Source organism: Canis lupus, chromosome 18, assembly GCF_003254725.2.
Source record: "Canis lupus dingo isolate Sandy chromosome 18, ASM325472v2, whole genome shotgun sequence".
In the NCBI taxonomy this organism is placed as follows: Eukaryota; Metazoa; Chordata; class Mammalia; order Carnivora; family Canidae; genus Canis; species Canis lupus.
In genome coordinates, this window is record NC_064260.1 from 40,771,318 (window position 1) to 40,788,308 (window position 16,991).

The 16,991-nt window shown below is 36.5% G+C and overlaps 1 protein-coding gene and 1 long non-coding RNA gene across 2 annotated transcripts in view; both read right to left on the reverse strand.

The window, feature by feature from the left end:
* Positions 1–16,528, reverse strand: part of LOC125752955 (uncharacterized) — an 87,271-nt gene extending 70,743 nt beyond the window's left edge. Inside the window, exon 1 of the long non-coding RNA XR_007403643.1 lies at positions 16,363–16,528. This is a non-coding gene — a long non-coding RNA (uncharacterized LOC125752955). The remainder of the gene's footprint in view (positions 1–16,362) is intronic.
* LOC112663619 (olfactory receptor 4C11-like) lies at positions 10,906–11,936 on the reverse strand. Its single transcript, XM_025452691.3, has one exon. It carries the CDS (start codon positions 11,910–11,912, stop codon positions 10,998–11,000), a length of 915 nt encoding a protein of 304 aa, XP_025308476.1. The 5' UTR covers positions 11,913–11,936; the 3' UTR covers positions 10,906–10,997.
* Positions 16,529–16,991: the final 463 nt, after the last annotated feature.

Sequence of the window (16,991 nt, forward strand, 5' to 3'; positions counted from 1 at the left end):
TCACAGTCTGGTTTAGCACTGAATGTGAACTGAAACCAGGGAGATAAGAGTGATTGGCTGCTTTTCCCTGAGCACTCACTGAAGAGTAGGGGACATGAACTTTCAGCATGAGGGCTGGAAATGGAGGTGCAGCTCTGATTTTCCTTCTCATCCCCCATACCGGTACAGAAAGCCTTAAGGCAACAAAAGTCACGTAGAGCAATCTGGGGCTGTATATTTAGCCAAGCTCCCTGCAAAAGGAAGTGCAATACAATCCAGGGCAAAGACACCTGAGAGTCACTGCACTAGGCACCTCACCCAGAAGATCTGCAAGTCATGTGCTAAGACCAAGGAAACCAATGATACAGAACTGCCAAACTCCAGCAGTAGGGTAAAATAGTATACAGAATTTAAGGGTTTTTCTCATGTTTCTACACTCTTTCACATTAATCTTTTTGTTTGCTTTTCAAATAATTTCTTATTTTATTAACTCTTTGTAAAGTCTTTTTAATTTTCATTTTATAGTTCTATTTTATCCAGTCACTGAATTTAATTAATTGGGTTTTTTTATTTTTATAAATTTATTTTTTTATTGGTGTTCAATTTGCAAACATATAGAATAACCCCCAGTGCTCATCCCATCATGCGCCCACCTCAGTGCCCAACACCCAGTCATTCCCACCCCCCGCCCACCTCCCATTCCATCACCCCTAGATCGTTTCCCAGAGATAGGAGTCTTTCATGTTGTTTTGATTATATGTAAGTTTGCCTTTCTTTACAATTCTGGCATCTAGTTTCTTCAGGGAAGCAGACCAAAATACACCCAGGATCTAGTGTTGTGTTCCGTCTGTTCAGCATTTGGTTATGTTCTCTCTCTTTCTTTAATTATTTATCTGTTGCTTCTGATTTGTTTCGTGTATATTTCTCTGGAATCACTGTTGCCATTTTAGTATTTTGTTCTCTTTCATTTATTCTTCTCTGGTCAGAATGACAATACAGAAAACTCACTTCAAAAAGAGTACAGAAGGCAATATTCACTGCTAAGGACCTAATCAGTAGGGATAGAAGCAACATGTTGGAACTAGATTCTGAATAAAAATTATAAAGATACTACCTGGGCTGAGAAAAGCATATAAGACACAGAGAGTCCCTTTCTGGCAAAATAAAAGAACTAAAATCTGAGGAGGTCAAAAATAAAAGGGCAATTCCTGAGATGCAATAAAAAATGGAGGCTCTAACTGCTAAGAAAAATGAGACAGAAGAGAGGATCTCTGATATAGAAAACAAATTGAGAAAAATAAGAAAACTGAAGTAAAACAACAACAAAAAAAAACAGAGATAAACAACCTCTTGATCACAGGGGAAAAATATGAGAGATAAGTGATAACATAAGATGACACAATATTAGCATAATAGGGTCCGAAAGAAGAGGAAAAAGTAAGAGAGAAAGTGGGAAAGAAGGTATACATGAGCATATTATAGCTGAAAATTCCTCTAATCTGAGGAAGGAGACAGGCATTCAGATTCAGAAGGAACAAAGGATCCCCCTCAAAATCAATACAAAAGTAGGCTAACACCTCAACATATAACAGTGAAGCTTGCAAATTTCAGAGACAGAGAAAATTCTGAAAGCAGCTCAGGACAAGAGGTCCTGAACCTATGAGGGTAGAAAAATAAGACTCCCAGCAGACTTATCCACAGATACCTGGAAGGCCAGATAGGACTGGCATGATATATTCAGGGTGCTAAATGAAAACAGTATGCAGACAAGGATACTATATCCAGCAAGTCTGTCATTCAGAATAGAAGGAGGGATAAAGAGAAACAGGAAAAAGAGAAACCAAAATAATTTGTTATTAAACCAGCCCACCAAGAAATATTAAAGAGCATCCTGGAAGCGAAAAGAGAGCCCAAAAGTAACATAAACCAGAAATTAACAGAGATAATATTCAGAAACAATGACTTTACAGGTCAAACAAGGACAATGGATTCATATAGCTCAATGTTCACTCTAAATATAATTGGGCTAAATACTAGAATCAAAAGTCATAGGTTCAATTTGGATAAAAAAAGCATGACACTTTGATATGTCGTCTACAAGCAGCAGAATTTAGACCAAAAGACACTTCCAGATCCAAAGCGAGGAGGAAGAGAACCATCTATCATTCTAGTGGACATTAAAAAAAAAAAGTTAAGGTGGAAATCTTTATATCAGACACATTAGATTCTAACCTGAAGACTGTCATAGGAGATGAGGAAGGACAATATAATTAATAATTAATAAATAAGTTGTCTATCAAACAAGTAGAACAAACAATTGCAAATATTTAGCCTCTAATAGAGGAGCAGCCAAATATATAAAGCAAATAACAACAGAATTAAGAAACACTTTGACAATAATACAGTAATAGTAGGGATCTTTAACACAACATTCACAAAAATGCACAGATCATCAAAGCAGAATTTCAGTAAGGAAACAAGAGCTTTGAATGACACACTTGACCAGACAGACACTACAGACATATTCTGAGCATGCCTTCCTAAAGCAAAAGACCACATATTCTTCTTGAGTGAGCATGGAACATTTTCCATAATCTAACACAGCTCAGTCAAAAATCATGTCTCAACAGATTCCAAAAGATTGGGTTATTCCCTGCAATTTTTCTGACTACAATGATTGGAATTTTGAACTCAATCACAACAGGAAATTTAGGAGGGACAAAATTCATTCAGGTTAAAGCATCCTACTAAAGAATGAATGGGTCAAACAAGAAACTAAAGAAGAATCTTTAAATATTCATGAAATGAAATAAAAGAAAAACACAACAGTTCAGATGAAGCAAAGGCAGTCTTAAGAGAGAAGTATACAGTGATACAAGCTGTTCTCAACACAGGAAAAGTCTCAACTACACAACTTAACCTTACACCTAAAGGAGCTAAATGTCGCAAGAGAAGAGAAATAATAAAGATTATAGCAGAAATTGATGAAATACAAACTAAAAGAACAGTAGACTAGAACAACAAAACTAGGAGCTGGTTACTTTGAAAGAATTAATAAGATCAATAAACCACTAGACTGACATATCAAAAACAAAAGATCAAGGACCTGAATAAATAAAACTATAAATGAAAGAGGTGAGATCACTACCAACACCAAGGAAATACAAACAATTTCATAGATTGTTATGTGCAATTATATGCCAACCAATTAGGCAATCTAGAAGAAATGGAAGCATTCCTAGAAACACATGACTTACCAAAACTGAAGCAAGAAGAAATAGAAAGCCTGAACAGAATCAAAACCAGCAAAGAAATTGAAGCAATAATCAAAGATCACCTAACAAACTACAACTCAAGACCAAATGATTCCTAGGGGAATTCTACCAAATATTTAAAGAGAATTAATACCTATTTTTGGAAGCTATATCAAAAAATAGAAATGGAAGGAATACTTCCAAACATTCTATAAGACCAGCATTACCTTGATCCCAAAACCAGACAAAGACTCCACCAAAAGGAAAAATACAGAACAATATCCCCAGTAAACAAGGATGTAAAAAATTCTCAGGAGAGAGCCAATAGGATCCAAAAGCACATTGAAAGTATTAATCACCATGATCAAGTGGGATTTCTTTCTGGGCTTCAAGGGTGGTTCAACATCTACAAATAAATCATAGTGATACATCGCATTAATAAAAGAAAGGATGACAACCATACAATCCTCTCAGTTGATGCAGAAAAAGCATTTGACAAAATACAGCATCCTTTCCTGATTAAAACTCTCCACAGTGTAGGGATACAGGGAACTTATCTCAATATCATTAAAGCTGTTTAAAAAAAAAAAAAACCCACAGACAATACCATTTTCAATGGTCAGGAACAAGCAGGGATACCGACTCACCACTGTTGTTCAAAATAGTACGAGACATTTTAACCTCAGCAAGGAGACAAAAAAAGAAAAAAAAGGAATAAAAGGCTCCAAATCAGCAAAGAAGCCATCGAACTCTAACTCTTTACAGATGACATGATACTATACGTAGAAAACCCAAAAGACTCCACTCAAATATTGCTAGATCTCATATTCAGCAACGTGGCAGCATATGAAATCAATGCTCAGAAATAAGTTGCAGTTCTATACAGGAAGACTGAAGAAAGTGGCATTAAGGGATTAATCCCATTGACGATTGCACCAAAACTCAAAAATACCTATTGAAAACCTAACCAAAGTGGTAAAAAAGTTCTCTACTCTGAAAACAATAAAATACTTATGAAAGAAATTAAAGATGAATGAATTTATTGGAAAAAAGTCTGTGCTCATGATTGGAAGAACAAGTATTGTGAAAATGTCTATGCTACCCAGAGCAATCTACACATTCAATGCAATCGCTATCAAACTATAATCAGTAGTTTTAAACGAGCTGGAACTAATAATCATAGATTTGTATGAAACTAGAAAAAAAACCCAGGTAACCTGAGGAAATTTGCAAAAGAAAACCAAAACTGGTGGCATCACAATTCTGGACCTCAAGCTATATTACAAAGCTGTAAGCATCAGAGAACATACTCCTGGCACAGAAGCGAACACATAGATCAATAGAATAGAGGATCCAGAAATGAATCCTCATCATTATGGTCCACTAATATTCAAATCTTCAACAAACCAGGGAGGAATATCCAATGGAAAATAGTGTCTTCAACAAATGATTGGAAAGCCACATTGCAGAAGAATGGAACTGGATCATTTTCTTATACCAACACAAAAAGTAACCCAAAAGTTTTTGATAGACCTGTGAGACAAGAATCCATCAAAGTCCTAGAGGAGGGCACATGCTGAAACATCTTTCACCTCAGCCACAGCAACTTCTTGCTAGACACAGCTCTCCAGGCAATGGAAAGAAAAGCAAAAATGAACTATCTGGACTTCATCAAGATATAAAGCTTTCACAAAGGAAAGGAAATAGTCAACAAAAAGAAAAGGCAACCTACAGAATACGGAAGATATTTGCAAATGATGTATCAGGCTAGTATTCAAGATCTCTGAAGAACTTACTTAACTCAATACCCCCAAAAACATTGCTGTCAGGAAATAGAAGAGTTGAACGGACATTTCTTAAAGTAGACCTACAAATGGCCAACAGACACATGAAAAATACTCCACATGCCTTGACATCAGGGAAATGCAACTCAATACCACAATGAGATACCATCTCACACCAGTCAAAATGGCTAAAACTGACAAGTCAGGAAACAACGAATGTCGGTGAGGATGCAGAGAAAGAGGACCCTCTCACAATACTAGTGAGCATGCATGATGATGCAGTCACTCTGGAAAACAATATGGAGGTTCCCCAAGAGTTTGAAAATAGAGCTACCCTACAACACAGCAATTGAACTACTAGCAATTTACTCCAAAGATACAATTGTATTGAATCAAAGGACCACCTGCAGCCCAATGTTCACAGCAGGAATATGCAAGATAGACAGACTGTATAAAGAGCCAGATGTCCATCCACAGATGAATGGATAAAGATGTGGTGGATAATACAATGGACTATTATGCAGCCATCAGAAGGATTAAGCCTTACTATTTACATCAATATGGATGGAATCAAAGGATATGATTCTGAGAAAAAGAAGTCAATTAGAGAAAAATTATCATATGGTTTCACTCATGTGTGGAATTTAAGAAACAAAACAGAGGATCATGGAAAAGGGGAGGGAAATTGAAATAGGATGAAATCAGAGAGGGAGACATATGAAAGACTCTTAACTATGTGAAAGAAACTGAGGGCTGCTGGAGAGGAGATTGGTGGGGTAATGGGGTAAGCGGATGACAGGCTTTAAGAAGGACACATGAGGTCATAAGTACTGGGTATTATAGCAACTGATGAATTACTAAATTCTACATCTGAAACTAATGATATACTATATCAATGATAATTAAATTTAAATGAAGCAAACAAAAGACAGATAGAGATCATTAGAACATAATCATTGGAAGTAGAGGTCCAGTTTTTCTACGGTGGGTACCTCATCCTGGGCAGGAGGAGAAAGTTTCTATTAGCAGCTAACGTTTCAACTGTGTTTGAATTCTCTTCAGATTTCCTGAGGGAAATTGCTGAAACATATCAATCAATATGTTTAATGATGATTAGAACCAATAAATAACAAAAAAGATCAGGTGGAAATACCCATGTGAAAATTACTGGGGTGAAAATTCTAGAAAGGGAGACTCTAATGCAGCACTCCTGGGGTATAATCAAGGAGCTGTGACAGACCAGGAACATAATGGTCCAGGTAGAGAGTTGCAAGAAGCAAGAACAAAAATACACACAGGGTCAGACTATATAGTGCTGAGACCACTGACTCTCCCTGAAACCACAAAGTATATGAATGTTGTTATTGTCTCTTAAAAATGACACAGACTCCAAAATTTTCAGGAGCACTCACTCACTTTTGTGCTATAAGGAGTTGGGGGAATAGTTGTGAAAAGATTTTGCAGCTAGCTTCTATTTGTCCTTTAAGTTTTGATCGTAGAAGGAACTTTACAAATGCATTAGAAAACATTTCACCATAAAATACTTCTCTTAGCTTTATATTTTACAATTTCTATCATGTTCAATACAGAAGAAAAAGTCCATAACCGTATCTTGACCTGCATCTTAGAGAAACTCTTAGGATGATTTTTATTTTATTATGGTCCCATGATACAAACACTGGGAAGGACCTCAGAATGAGGTCCATGTCTTTATATCTGTGAAATATATAAGGTTTTAGAACTTGATAAAGGTCAATCAAATAAATAATGTCATGCTAGACTTACTTTATGTTTCTCATTCTATTATTGAGAACTCATGAGACTGTGCCATCCTATAATTAGTAGTCAGGTAACAGCATGCCTCTATCTCTCAGTAAATACATTTTAGCAGACAAGGCCTGGAATTTTTTTACGTATTCTGCTTTCCAACACAATCCTAAGTTTGCTGATTTCTGTTGCCAGGATTTCCTGATAATCAACTTCTATTAATAAAACAAAAAGAACTATTTCTGAGATGCCAACATGGGATTTTCTAACATTTAGTCTGAATTATAATTAAACTACAGCAAACTAAAAGTAAAATGAGTCTCGTTAACTTGATCAAGGAATATGTTCCAGAAGTCTAAAGGAAATGTTACCTTTAATTTTAAAAGAGTTCCATTAAATTCAGGAACAAGATAAGGCCACCTTTTATAGCTGTCATTATTATGTACTGCACTGGCTTTTAATACCAGGTCCTTAACCCTATATACTAACAGAGATCAAAAGATTTAAAACATTGAATGAAGCCAAACTGTGCAAAGATATTTAAGATTTTAAGCCCTTTGCACACTGTACAAATGGAACAAATCTTTTCCCCTTTAGAGTCTACCAGGACTAAGCTCTTGTGTGTGGTTGCCTAATGAGGGGCATATATCCAAATTTGTCCCTCACCCAGGTTTTCAAGAGAAATTAGGCATTCATATTTTATATGCATGTTAATTATTTGAATATACTGATGACCTATTATAAAATCTTATGTTAAACAATTTTTGGATTAAACAAATTTGCAAATTTTCAGGTAAATTCAGTCTAGCAGCCTGTCACTTTGGAAATTCTGTGTCAAACAATGAATAATAGGAAAAGGAAAATAAGTAGTTGAAGCAACACAAAACAACACAAGTCATTATTGGCTGATATGTTCATCTACTTCCCCAAACCAAGACAATCAGCTTGCAGATTAAACTACTTACTAAAAGAGCTTACTCAAAAGCCAGCATAATAATACTTCCAAATGTAAATATAATAGACAATTATAAAATGGAATAAATCTCCACCAGAATAAAAATAAAATTATGAGATGTAACAGAAATATGAATAGTCTTCATTGAAGAACACTAAACCTAGTAAAAAAAAATACAACAATTGAATCAGATGACTTATACAATTTGGAAGTGAAGGAACTCCCTTTTTAAAGTTGTTTATTTTTCCCAGAGTTAGCAGTCTTTACGTTCTGTCTCCCCAGTTAATTGGCACACTGAGTGAATTCCTAAACATAATTGCTGAAGGTGATTTGCATGGAAACGGAGTAAATGATTCTAAAGTACATATGGTTGAATGTATAGAAGAATCAAGGATTTTGGAGCGTAGAGGGAGAAGAACCAAGTGCAAATATATCTAAAGCTATATTATGATATCTAATTGGGTATGTCCACAGAATAAACAAATAGGTTTAGAGGACAGAGAGTATCATGCAAACAAATTCAACAATATATATTTGGTAATTTAATATAGAATGAAGTTGAAAGTATTTAAGTATTAAAAATAAATTTTAATAAGATAAATGACTATCAATTTGGAAAAAAGCTTTGAAAGTATGTCAAAACTCAGTAAGGGCAGCCCCAGCGGCTCAGCGGTTTAAGGGGCCTTCAGCCCAGGGCCTGATCCTGGAAACTCAGGATGGAGTCCCAAGTCCAGCTCCCTGCATGGAGCCTGCTTCTCCCTCCACCTGTTTATCTGCTTCTCTCTCTGTGTATCTCTCATTAATAAATAAATTTTTAAAAAATCTTTAAAAAACTAAATAAAAAACATTCCTGCAGGACTCCATGTGTATGGGAGACATTAAAAACATAGAGGAAAAGGATGTAGAATATAACAAAAATGCATTGGGCAGCCTGGGTGGCTTAGCGGTTTAGTGCCTTCAGCCCAGGGTGTGACTTGGAGACATGGGATCGAATCCCACGTCAAGGCTCCCTGCAGGGAGCCCGCTTCTCCCTCTGCCTGTGTCTCTGCCTCTCTCTCTCTCTCTCTCTCTCTTTGTCTCTCATGAATAAATAAAATCTTTTTTTAAAAAAAGATAAAAGTCAATTAGTTACAGCAGGAATGGGGACATGGGAGATGGAATGCAAGGAGAGTGCACTCGTTTCCTTTTTTCATAGCTCATAATTATTTTTAATAATATAAAAACAAACCTGATTCATAGAAAATGTAGTGTTTTAAATTTCTGGACATAATGCAGTCACTGAACTTCCCCTTTGCTGAAAGTAACTAGAAGATGCACAAAATACAGGAAACATCGTTTTCAGTTTTGGTTGACTGGTAACATACTTCTGGGACACTTAAGGGAAAGGAGATAGATCAGGCGAGTTCTAGGACAGCTTCTGGCTGACCAAGAAGTCTCCAACCCCTTGTAGAGGTGAGGAGAACTGCAAAAGGCTCCCCTCACCTCCGACATCACAAGAAGGTTTTCTAAGAGCTCTCTTAGATCTTTAATGAATTCCTTTTCTCTTTTTTCCCCCTGAACACTCAAGAATTGATTTTTCAGACTTCTTTTCCTTTCTCCCCTTCCAATGCTTGGAGTGATTCCTTGTCCCCTTTCCTCATGACTACTTCCTCATGTCAATCCCCACTCAATTCACTTTGAAATCTTCCCCATTGGCAGATATGGTTTAATTATACCAATTTGTTCATGAAAATGTATCTTTTCTGGGAGTGCAAACAAATATTTCTCTAATGTCCTCTTTCATTCTCTGATAAATGTCCTCTTTGGGTCTTAAGTATTTAGTCCACCACCACTTTCTATGTAAGAATACTGGGCATCTTTGGTGGCACAGGATAACATTGTGCTTCCATTGGCAGAAACTTTTCACATACTTATGAAGTTAATTTCATTGATTCTCATTAGCTTATATCAATTAAAGTAATACTTCCTATTGCCTATTTCATGGGTATTATAAACTCAGGTACTGAAAGAGCATCATATGACAGTGCTTGATTACAGATTATGATGTGGTGGTGGTGGTGGCAGGTGTGTATTATATATATATCAGTTGGGTGATCTTCAAAAGTGAAAATATGTATTTTAAAACATTCTCATAAAAAACAAAAGACCAAAATTGAAATGAAGTAAAACAGACTTTCCAATATTAGTTCTCCCAAATAATCTGAATTTTGATTTTTCAGATATATTAGGACCAAAAGAAAGCTTTTTTTCTAATACCCAAACAAACAAACATGGCAGTCAAGGGAGGTAAGCTCACTTCTTTCTCCCGTATGTAAAGCATGGGAAAACCCCCACAAAAGGCCACTGAGTGGCTGATACCACCCATTGCTGCCAAATACAAGATTCTCCTTCTCTCACCACTCACAGAATTTTGAAAAATTCTCCAGTCACAGTACAGGTTTTCACCAATATTTAAGCTTTTATTAGAGGTTGAGGGTGCCTCCATGTAGATTTCCCAGTGAGGCAAGCCTCAAACACAGACTCCAGAGCAGAATTCTCTTAGAACACCTTCTCCAAATGCCAGGTTGTCAGGACAGCCACCTACATTAAGTTCCAGTTACATATGGATTAACACCTTGACCACATTCATTACCTCTAAAATAAAATATAGACGAAGAATTGGTGTGTGCTCACACACACAATCATTCTCTCACTAGTTTGTGCTTTTCTTCTGAAAGCAAATTGATCCAGGAAGGTAAATTATCATGTGAATATTATTCACATATTCATCCTGACTATGACCAGATGTCAAAACCTTTCATGTAAGGTCTATGATAGGTTTTTCAAAGTGGTTTGGATTTAAGTAATCCTATTCTTTAAAAAATTTTTTTTTATTTATTCATGAGAGACAGAGAGAGGGTGTGTGGGGCAGAGACACAGGCAGTGAGAGAAGTAGGCTCCATGCAGGGAGCCTGACATGGGACTCGATCCCAGGTCTCCAGGATCACACCCTGGCCAAAGGCAGGCACTAAACTACTGAGCCATCCAGGGATCCCCAAGTAATCTTATTCTAATGCAATGCTCTCAGAATAAGGAGTCTATATATTTATTACTATTTACTGATATTAATACAATAAAATATACAAAAAGGATGATTAAAAATTACAAATTGGCTTTATTCCCCAAAGAAAAATATTCTATCTCTCCTGTCCCTGAAGGAAAACCAACCTGTTAAGGAAATATATATTAGGATCCCTGAATATCTTGTATCAGCAGAAGTCACAATTTGCTACACCATAACTTTTTCATGGCATTTTTCACTTCCGCATTCCTCAGTGTATAGATCAGAGGGTTCAGCAAGGGTGCCCCAATGGTATAAAACACTGCCACCACCTTGTCTACTGGAAATGTGGTTGCTGGGCGTGTATACATGAATATACATGGACCAAAAAATAGGACAACCACAATAAAATGGGAGGTGCAGGTCGAAAGGGCTTTTCGCTTTCCTTCTGCACTGTAGTTTCTCAGAGAGTACAAGATGATAACATAGGAGATAAGCAGGATTATGAAACTCACCGTGCATATGGCTCCACTGTTAGAAACAACTAGCAAATTTATTACATAAGTGTCCATGCAAGCAAGTTTCAGCAAGGGCTGCAAGTCACAGAAATAGTGATCAATCACATTGGGACCACAGAAAGGCAATCTCAAAGCCAGGACAATTTGTGCCGAAGAGTGGATACAGGATCCCACCCAACCCAGAATCACCAGTACACTGCAGACATGCCTGTTCAGGATGGTTGTGTAACGCAAGGGCTTACAAATGGCTACATAGCGATCAAAAGCCATCAGGATCAGCACGAAGATTTCCATGCATCCAAAGAAATGGGCTGAAAAGACCTGAGTCATGCACTCATTGTAGGAAATAGTCTTCTGCTGGGAAATGGCATCCACAATCAACCTGGGAGCTGTGGTTGTAGAGAAGCAGGCATCAGCAAAGGACAGGTAAAATAGGAAGAAGTACATGGGACTCCCAAGGGTCCTGCTTCTTTTAATAGTCACTACAATGAGAAAGTTTCCCAACAGTGTGGCAAGGTAAAACATCAAGAAGACCCCAAATATTGCTTTCTGTTTTCTTGGATCCTGTGTCAAGCCAAACAGAATGAATTCATTCACACTGCTGTTCATCGCCATAGTAGTATCTATAGGTAGGGTGAACTTGATAAGACCTTAATCTGCAAAAGAAGAAAAGAAGTAACATCTTGGGGAGATCATTGGGCTGACCTCCGAATTCCTTATTTTTGCTCTGTTACCTCCAATTTCTTTAATCCTTGTGAATCTTTGTAAATCTGCAGAAGTCCAAGCCTCTCCCAGATCTATATATTAAGTCAGAAACTAACCAAAATGGATCAAAGCCTTTGCATTTGGATAATAAAAAGTCAATATCCTTTAAATATTTTGATTCCTACCAAGATTGAAAATGGCAAAACTTGTACTTTCCTTGGTCAGGTGCCTTAACTGCCTTGAAATTTGGCCTCCAGGCAGCCCTGGTGGCTCAGCAGTTTAGCGCCACCTTCAGCCCAGGGCCTGATCCTGGAAACACAGGATCAAGTCCCAAGTCGGGCTCCCTGCATGGAGCCTGCTTCTCCTTAGGCCTGTGTCTCTGCAGCTCTCTCACTCTCTCTCATTAATAAATAAATAAAATCCTTAAAAAAAATAAATTTGGCCTTCATTTGAAAATTTACGTCTAAGAGTTTCCCTGCTTTACCTTGAGTTTCCCTAAAATGAAAAAAGATTTTTATGATCACATATATACACATCTAGTTCACATATTATGCATTTTATCTATGTGCATTGAAATCTGAAAAACACTATTCCGATATTATTTAGCACTCATACTGTTGGAGGACCCTCCTGAAGAAAATATCCTCAGTTGAGTTCACTGATTTTTGGGTCTCTGACTTCATCTCTGAGCTTATCAGTATCTTGGATAAAATATCCTTTACAAAAATCTACTTTGACAAGTCTTTTACCTCTTGTGTTTTATGTCACATTCACTGATAGTCGTTGATAACAAAAGCCTGGAGAACTTTGAGGTTTGTCATAATTGAGGAAATTTCCTGTTTACCATCTTTACTGTTCTATTAAACTGATGTCCTCGAGAATCTCTGCATATGGATTCAATGTGGTAGAAAAATCTTAATGATGTCTATAACCTAAACAGTGTTTTTACACATATATGGTCCTTTTTACCCTGAATTGTCTTATTTCTAAAAATACCATTTGAAGAAAATTCCATTATTCAATATACATGTTATGATTTTTCTGTTTCAAGTTCTTGTTCATAGCATATATAGTTTGTCATTGAAATCATTGTATGCCAAGTGTGTTCTGATTTTGACTTGGAATTATTATCACACTTCTTCCCATGTTACTATATTTTCCATGGATAAATTGTTCATTTATAACTGACATTGTAAAATTTTTCTAAGTGGTATTTATTTGACCCTTTGTCAATCGAGATATTCCTGTTGTTTTAATTTTCATTCTTAAAACAATTCAGAATAATTTTACAATCATGATATTGCTGCCCCAAATGCTTGATGTTGTCATTGCTATTGGTAATTATTAAAAGGTTCTTCAATATTTTGTGTTCATTTATTAACTATATTTTATTGTCAAACAATTCATATCATTAATTCTTCAAAGGACACAGAGGAATGAGAGAATAAATTTATAATCAGTCTCAAAATTATTGACTTTATGATCCTACTCTCCAGAAATGACTATTTTTGGTTTTTATGTGTTTTCTTTTAAACATTATAACAGTATACTTCTTTTTGTGTATCTCTTTTGTATATACAAGTATGGCCAATATTTCAAGGTTGATGATATTCCAAAAAGCTGATAAACATGCAAACACAATTTATTTTGTGACATTATCTTATTACCTCACTGGGATAATAGTAAATAACTATATTTTATTATGTGCATATACCTTTTTGTCATAAACCACATTTAACAGTTTTATTGCATTTTTAAAAAGATTTTACTTATTTATTCATGAGAGACACAGAAGCAGAGATGTAGGCAGAGGGAGAAACAGGCTCCATGCAGGGAGCCCGACGTGGGACTCGATCTTGGGTCTCCAGGATCAGGCTCTGGGCTGAAGGCAATGCCAAACCGCAGAGCCACCCGGGCTGCCCAGTTTTACTGCATTTTTTATGTAAAGATTGCCCATCTGAGAATTTTTCATCTTTTGTCAGTTTATATTTTGCAGTCTTGATATTTTATCTGGGATGGCTATTAATCTAGCAAAACATTACATTTCCTGGGCAAGAACACAGATGCTAGATTCAGATGTCTTGAGTTCAAATCCTAGTTCCACTATATACTAGTTTGGGAAAGACACGTTGAACATAATCATGGTACCTAGGTAGAAAATGAGAAAAGATCTGGCTCATAGTGAGTAAGAAGGATTAAGTGCCAACCTCTGCTTCTTTCACTATTATGATTTTACTTTTTCTTCATGTCTGGGGCTTTTTCCCTTTTCCTGTAATCCAATCTGCCAATTTGCCCATTTTAATTTAGCCTACTTCCAAAACATTTTTAAATTATACTATCTACTCACTTCTGTCATAATCCTACAATAATCTTTTCTTTTGAGTATTGACTCACAAATATCTGGAGTTATTGTAAAAAAATGGGAAAAATATTCCACTGCTCTTAATAGTTTGAGTTTTAAGATAAATATAGTTGAGATCATTCATTATGTAAGGCACACTATCATTGATATTAGAAGAATACAAAGAGAAAAGAGACAAGATTACAAATTTCTAAAGAATAGTTTGGGAGTGAAAAATTCAGAATTATGTTAACAGATGAATCATAACTTTAACTGAAGAAAGACATTCTATATTATGTTTCCTGAGATGCAGATATTCTAAAGCAGAGCAGGGAGGTGGTTTAGCACAGTGATAGCGCTTAGAAACCGAAGCCACACAGCCTAGATTTGTACCCCACCCAACTGCCCACTATGGTGAGATATGTAACAAGTCCCTTGATATCTCTTTGCTTCATTTTCTTCACCTGTAAACATTAAGAGCAAAGCAACCTACTTCTTAGGGTTTCTATGCAGGCTAAATAATTCAGTATGTACAAAGCATGGGAGATAGAGGTCTGTGCACCTGCAATTGCGATCGTTGCTTTCATTAGGATAATTAGTATCAATTTTCCATTATGATGATTAGTATCAACTTTCAAGGATATTAATCTACCTTGTTCATTTACCCATAAAACAGATGCACAATTGTTTTACACACTGCTAGACTTATCACAATTGATTAGCCAACTATAACACACCATCATCAATGAGAGGCCAGAGTTAACCCTAGGGTTCACTCTTTGTGTGCTACATTCTATGGATTTGGGTAAATGTTAGGGACATACATCCATCATTATAATATCATACAGAGCATTTCTACTGCCCTAAAATAGAATCATTTTGGATTTCCAAAACAGAAGATAATTCTTTTCACATAGTGTCTAATATTCATTAAATTCTAAATAAAATGTCTCACGCTATTTTTATTGAAGGAAAACAGAAATTTGAGTTAGATATCTATATGAATTTGCATTATGAGAATTATCAGTTCATATGTACCACAAAATCTGGTTGGTATTTCATAAACATCAGTACTACAAATGGCCAATCTTAGAATTCTTTAAATGGACCATCCATGTTTCTAAATGAACACCATAAAAATAAATTTATAAAAAAAATAAAATAAATAAATAAAAGTAAAAATATGATGAACCATGAATATGATAAAATGGTTACGGTTTTCTAATGCAATGCCTGAAATACTCACCAGGACTTTGAAAGCCCTCCAACGCTGTGCCATAATATTCCTCACCACATTTCCTCCCATGCCTCTGGGCATGTAGGCTCCAGCCATGCCTGACGTTGCTGTCCTTCATAAAAATATTACTCCACACCATCTCATTCACTAAATTTTCACTATTTCTTAGTTATAAAGGCCTTCCTCTGATTAGACGTTCACTCTGCATTGCTAACTGTGCACGCTGTACTCAGTTCAGATGCCATCTCTGAAGCAAAACCTTCCAGGTTTTAAAGAAAACCTTCTGGCTAATGACTTTCCAATGGGAATGTGCGTGTGTGTGTGTGTGTCTGTGTCTGTGTGTCTGTGTGTGAATGTTTGCATACTAAGTCACACGATCCTTAAATGTTGTCTCTTTTCATTTTTTTATTTTTTTAATTCATTTTTTATTGGTGTTCAATTTGCCAACATATAGAATAACACCTAGTGCTCATCCCATCAAGTGTCCCCATCAGTGCCTGTCACCCAGTCTCCCCCACCCCCTGCCCACCTCCCCATCCACCACGCCTAGTTCATTTCCCAGAGTTAGGAGTCTCTCATGTTCTGTATCCCTCCCTGATATTTCCCACTCATTTTTTCTCCTTTCCCCTTTATTCCCTTTCACTATTTCTTATATTCCCCAAATGAATAAGACCATATAATGTTTGTCGATCCCATAAGGCAAGTACAAGTGTTCTATTTTGGGCAAATCAAGTTAGGCGGGCAGGCAGTTTAGCAGAGAGAAGAAACAAAGAAACCAGTACCTCTAGCCTTTGTGCTCCATGGCAACCTCTCCTTCTTGGACACTCCACCTCCCACTGCCATGAGAATCATCATTCCTCAGCCACTTGAGTGGAGCCAGCATAAGGCAGAAACCATAAATATGTTAAGAACAAAACCATGGACATATCCAGTACATGTCCTGACTAGCAAATGGATGGAAAATTCTGATGAGTCAGAAAAAAAAGAGACCAGCATTTATATTTATACTTAAATGTAAATGCACAGTGCAAGGCTGAGCAAAGAATCTTGCCAAGGACAAAAGAGTGCTTCATCCTAGGATTTCACTAGCTTTCTTCTCATTTTTCCACTCTGTAGATCATCCCTTACTCCAACATCAGAAAGAAAATGTAATTCTTAGGTGTCAGTGGGTTTGGGCAGCCAACATTACCATCATTAATAGCAGAACAAGGAGTATCATAGTGCCATAGAATCGTGCTAACAATACTCTCTAAGAATACTGATTGCCGTGGTCAGTATACATCCTTTCCTTTTCCTGGCCTTAAACCTTGCAAGTAAGAAATCCACCTGTGTAGGATACTATACCTCTACACCCTTCAATGTACCCCTCATTCAATAAGAGTTGCTCCTGAGACAGTGCCTCATCAAGGAC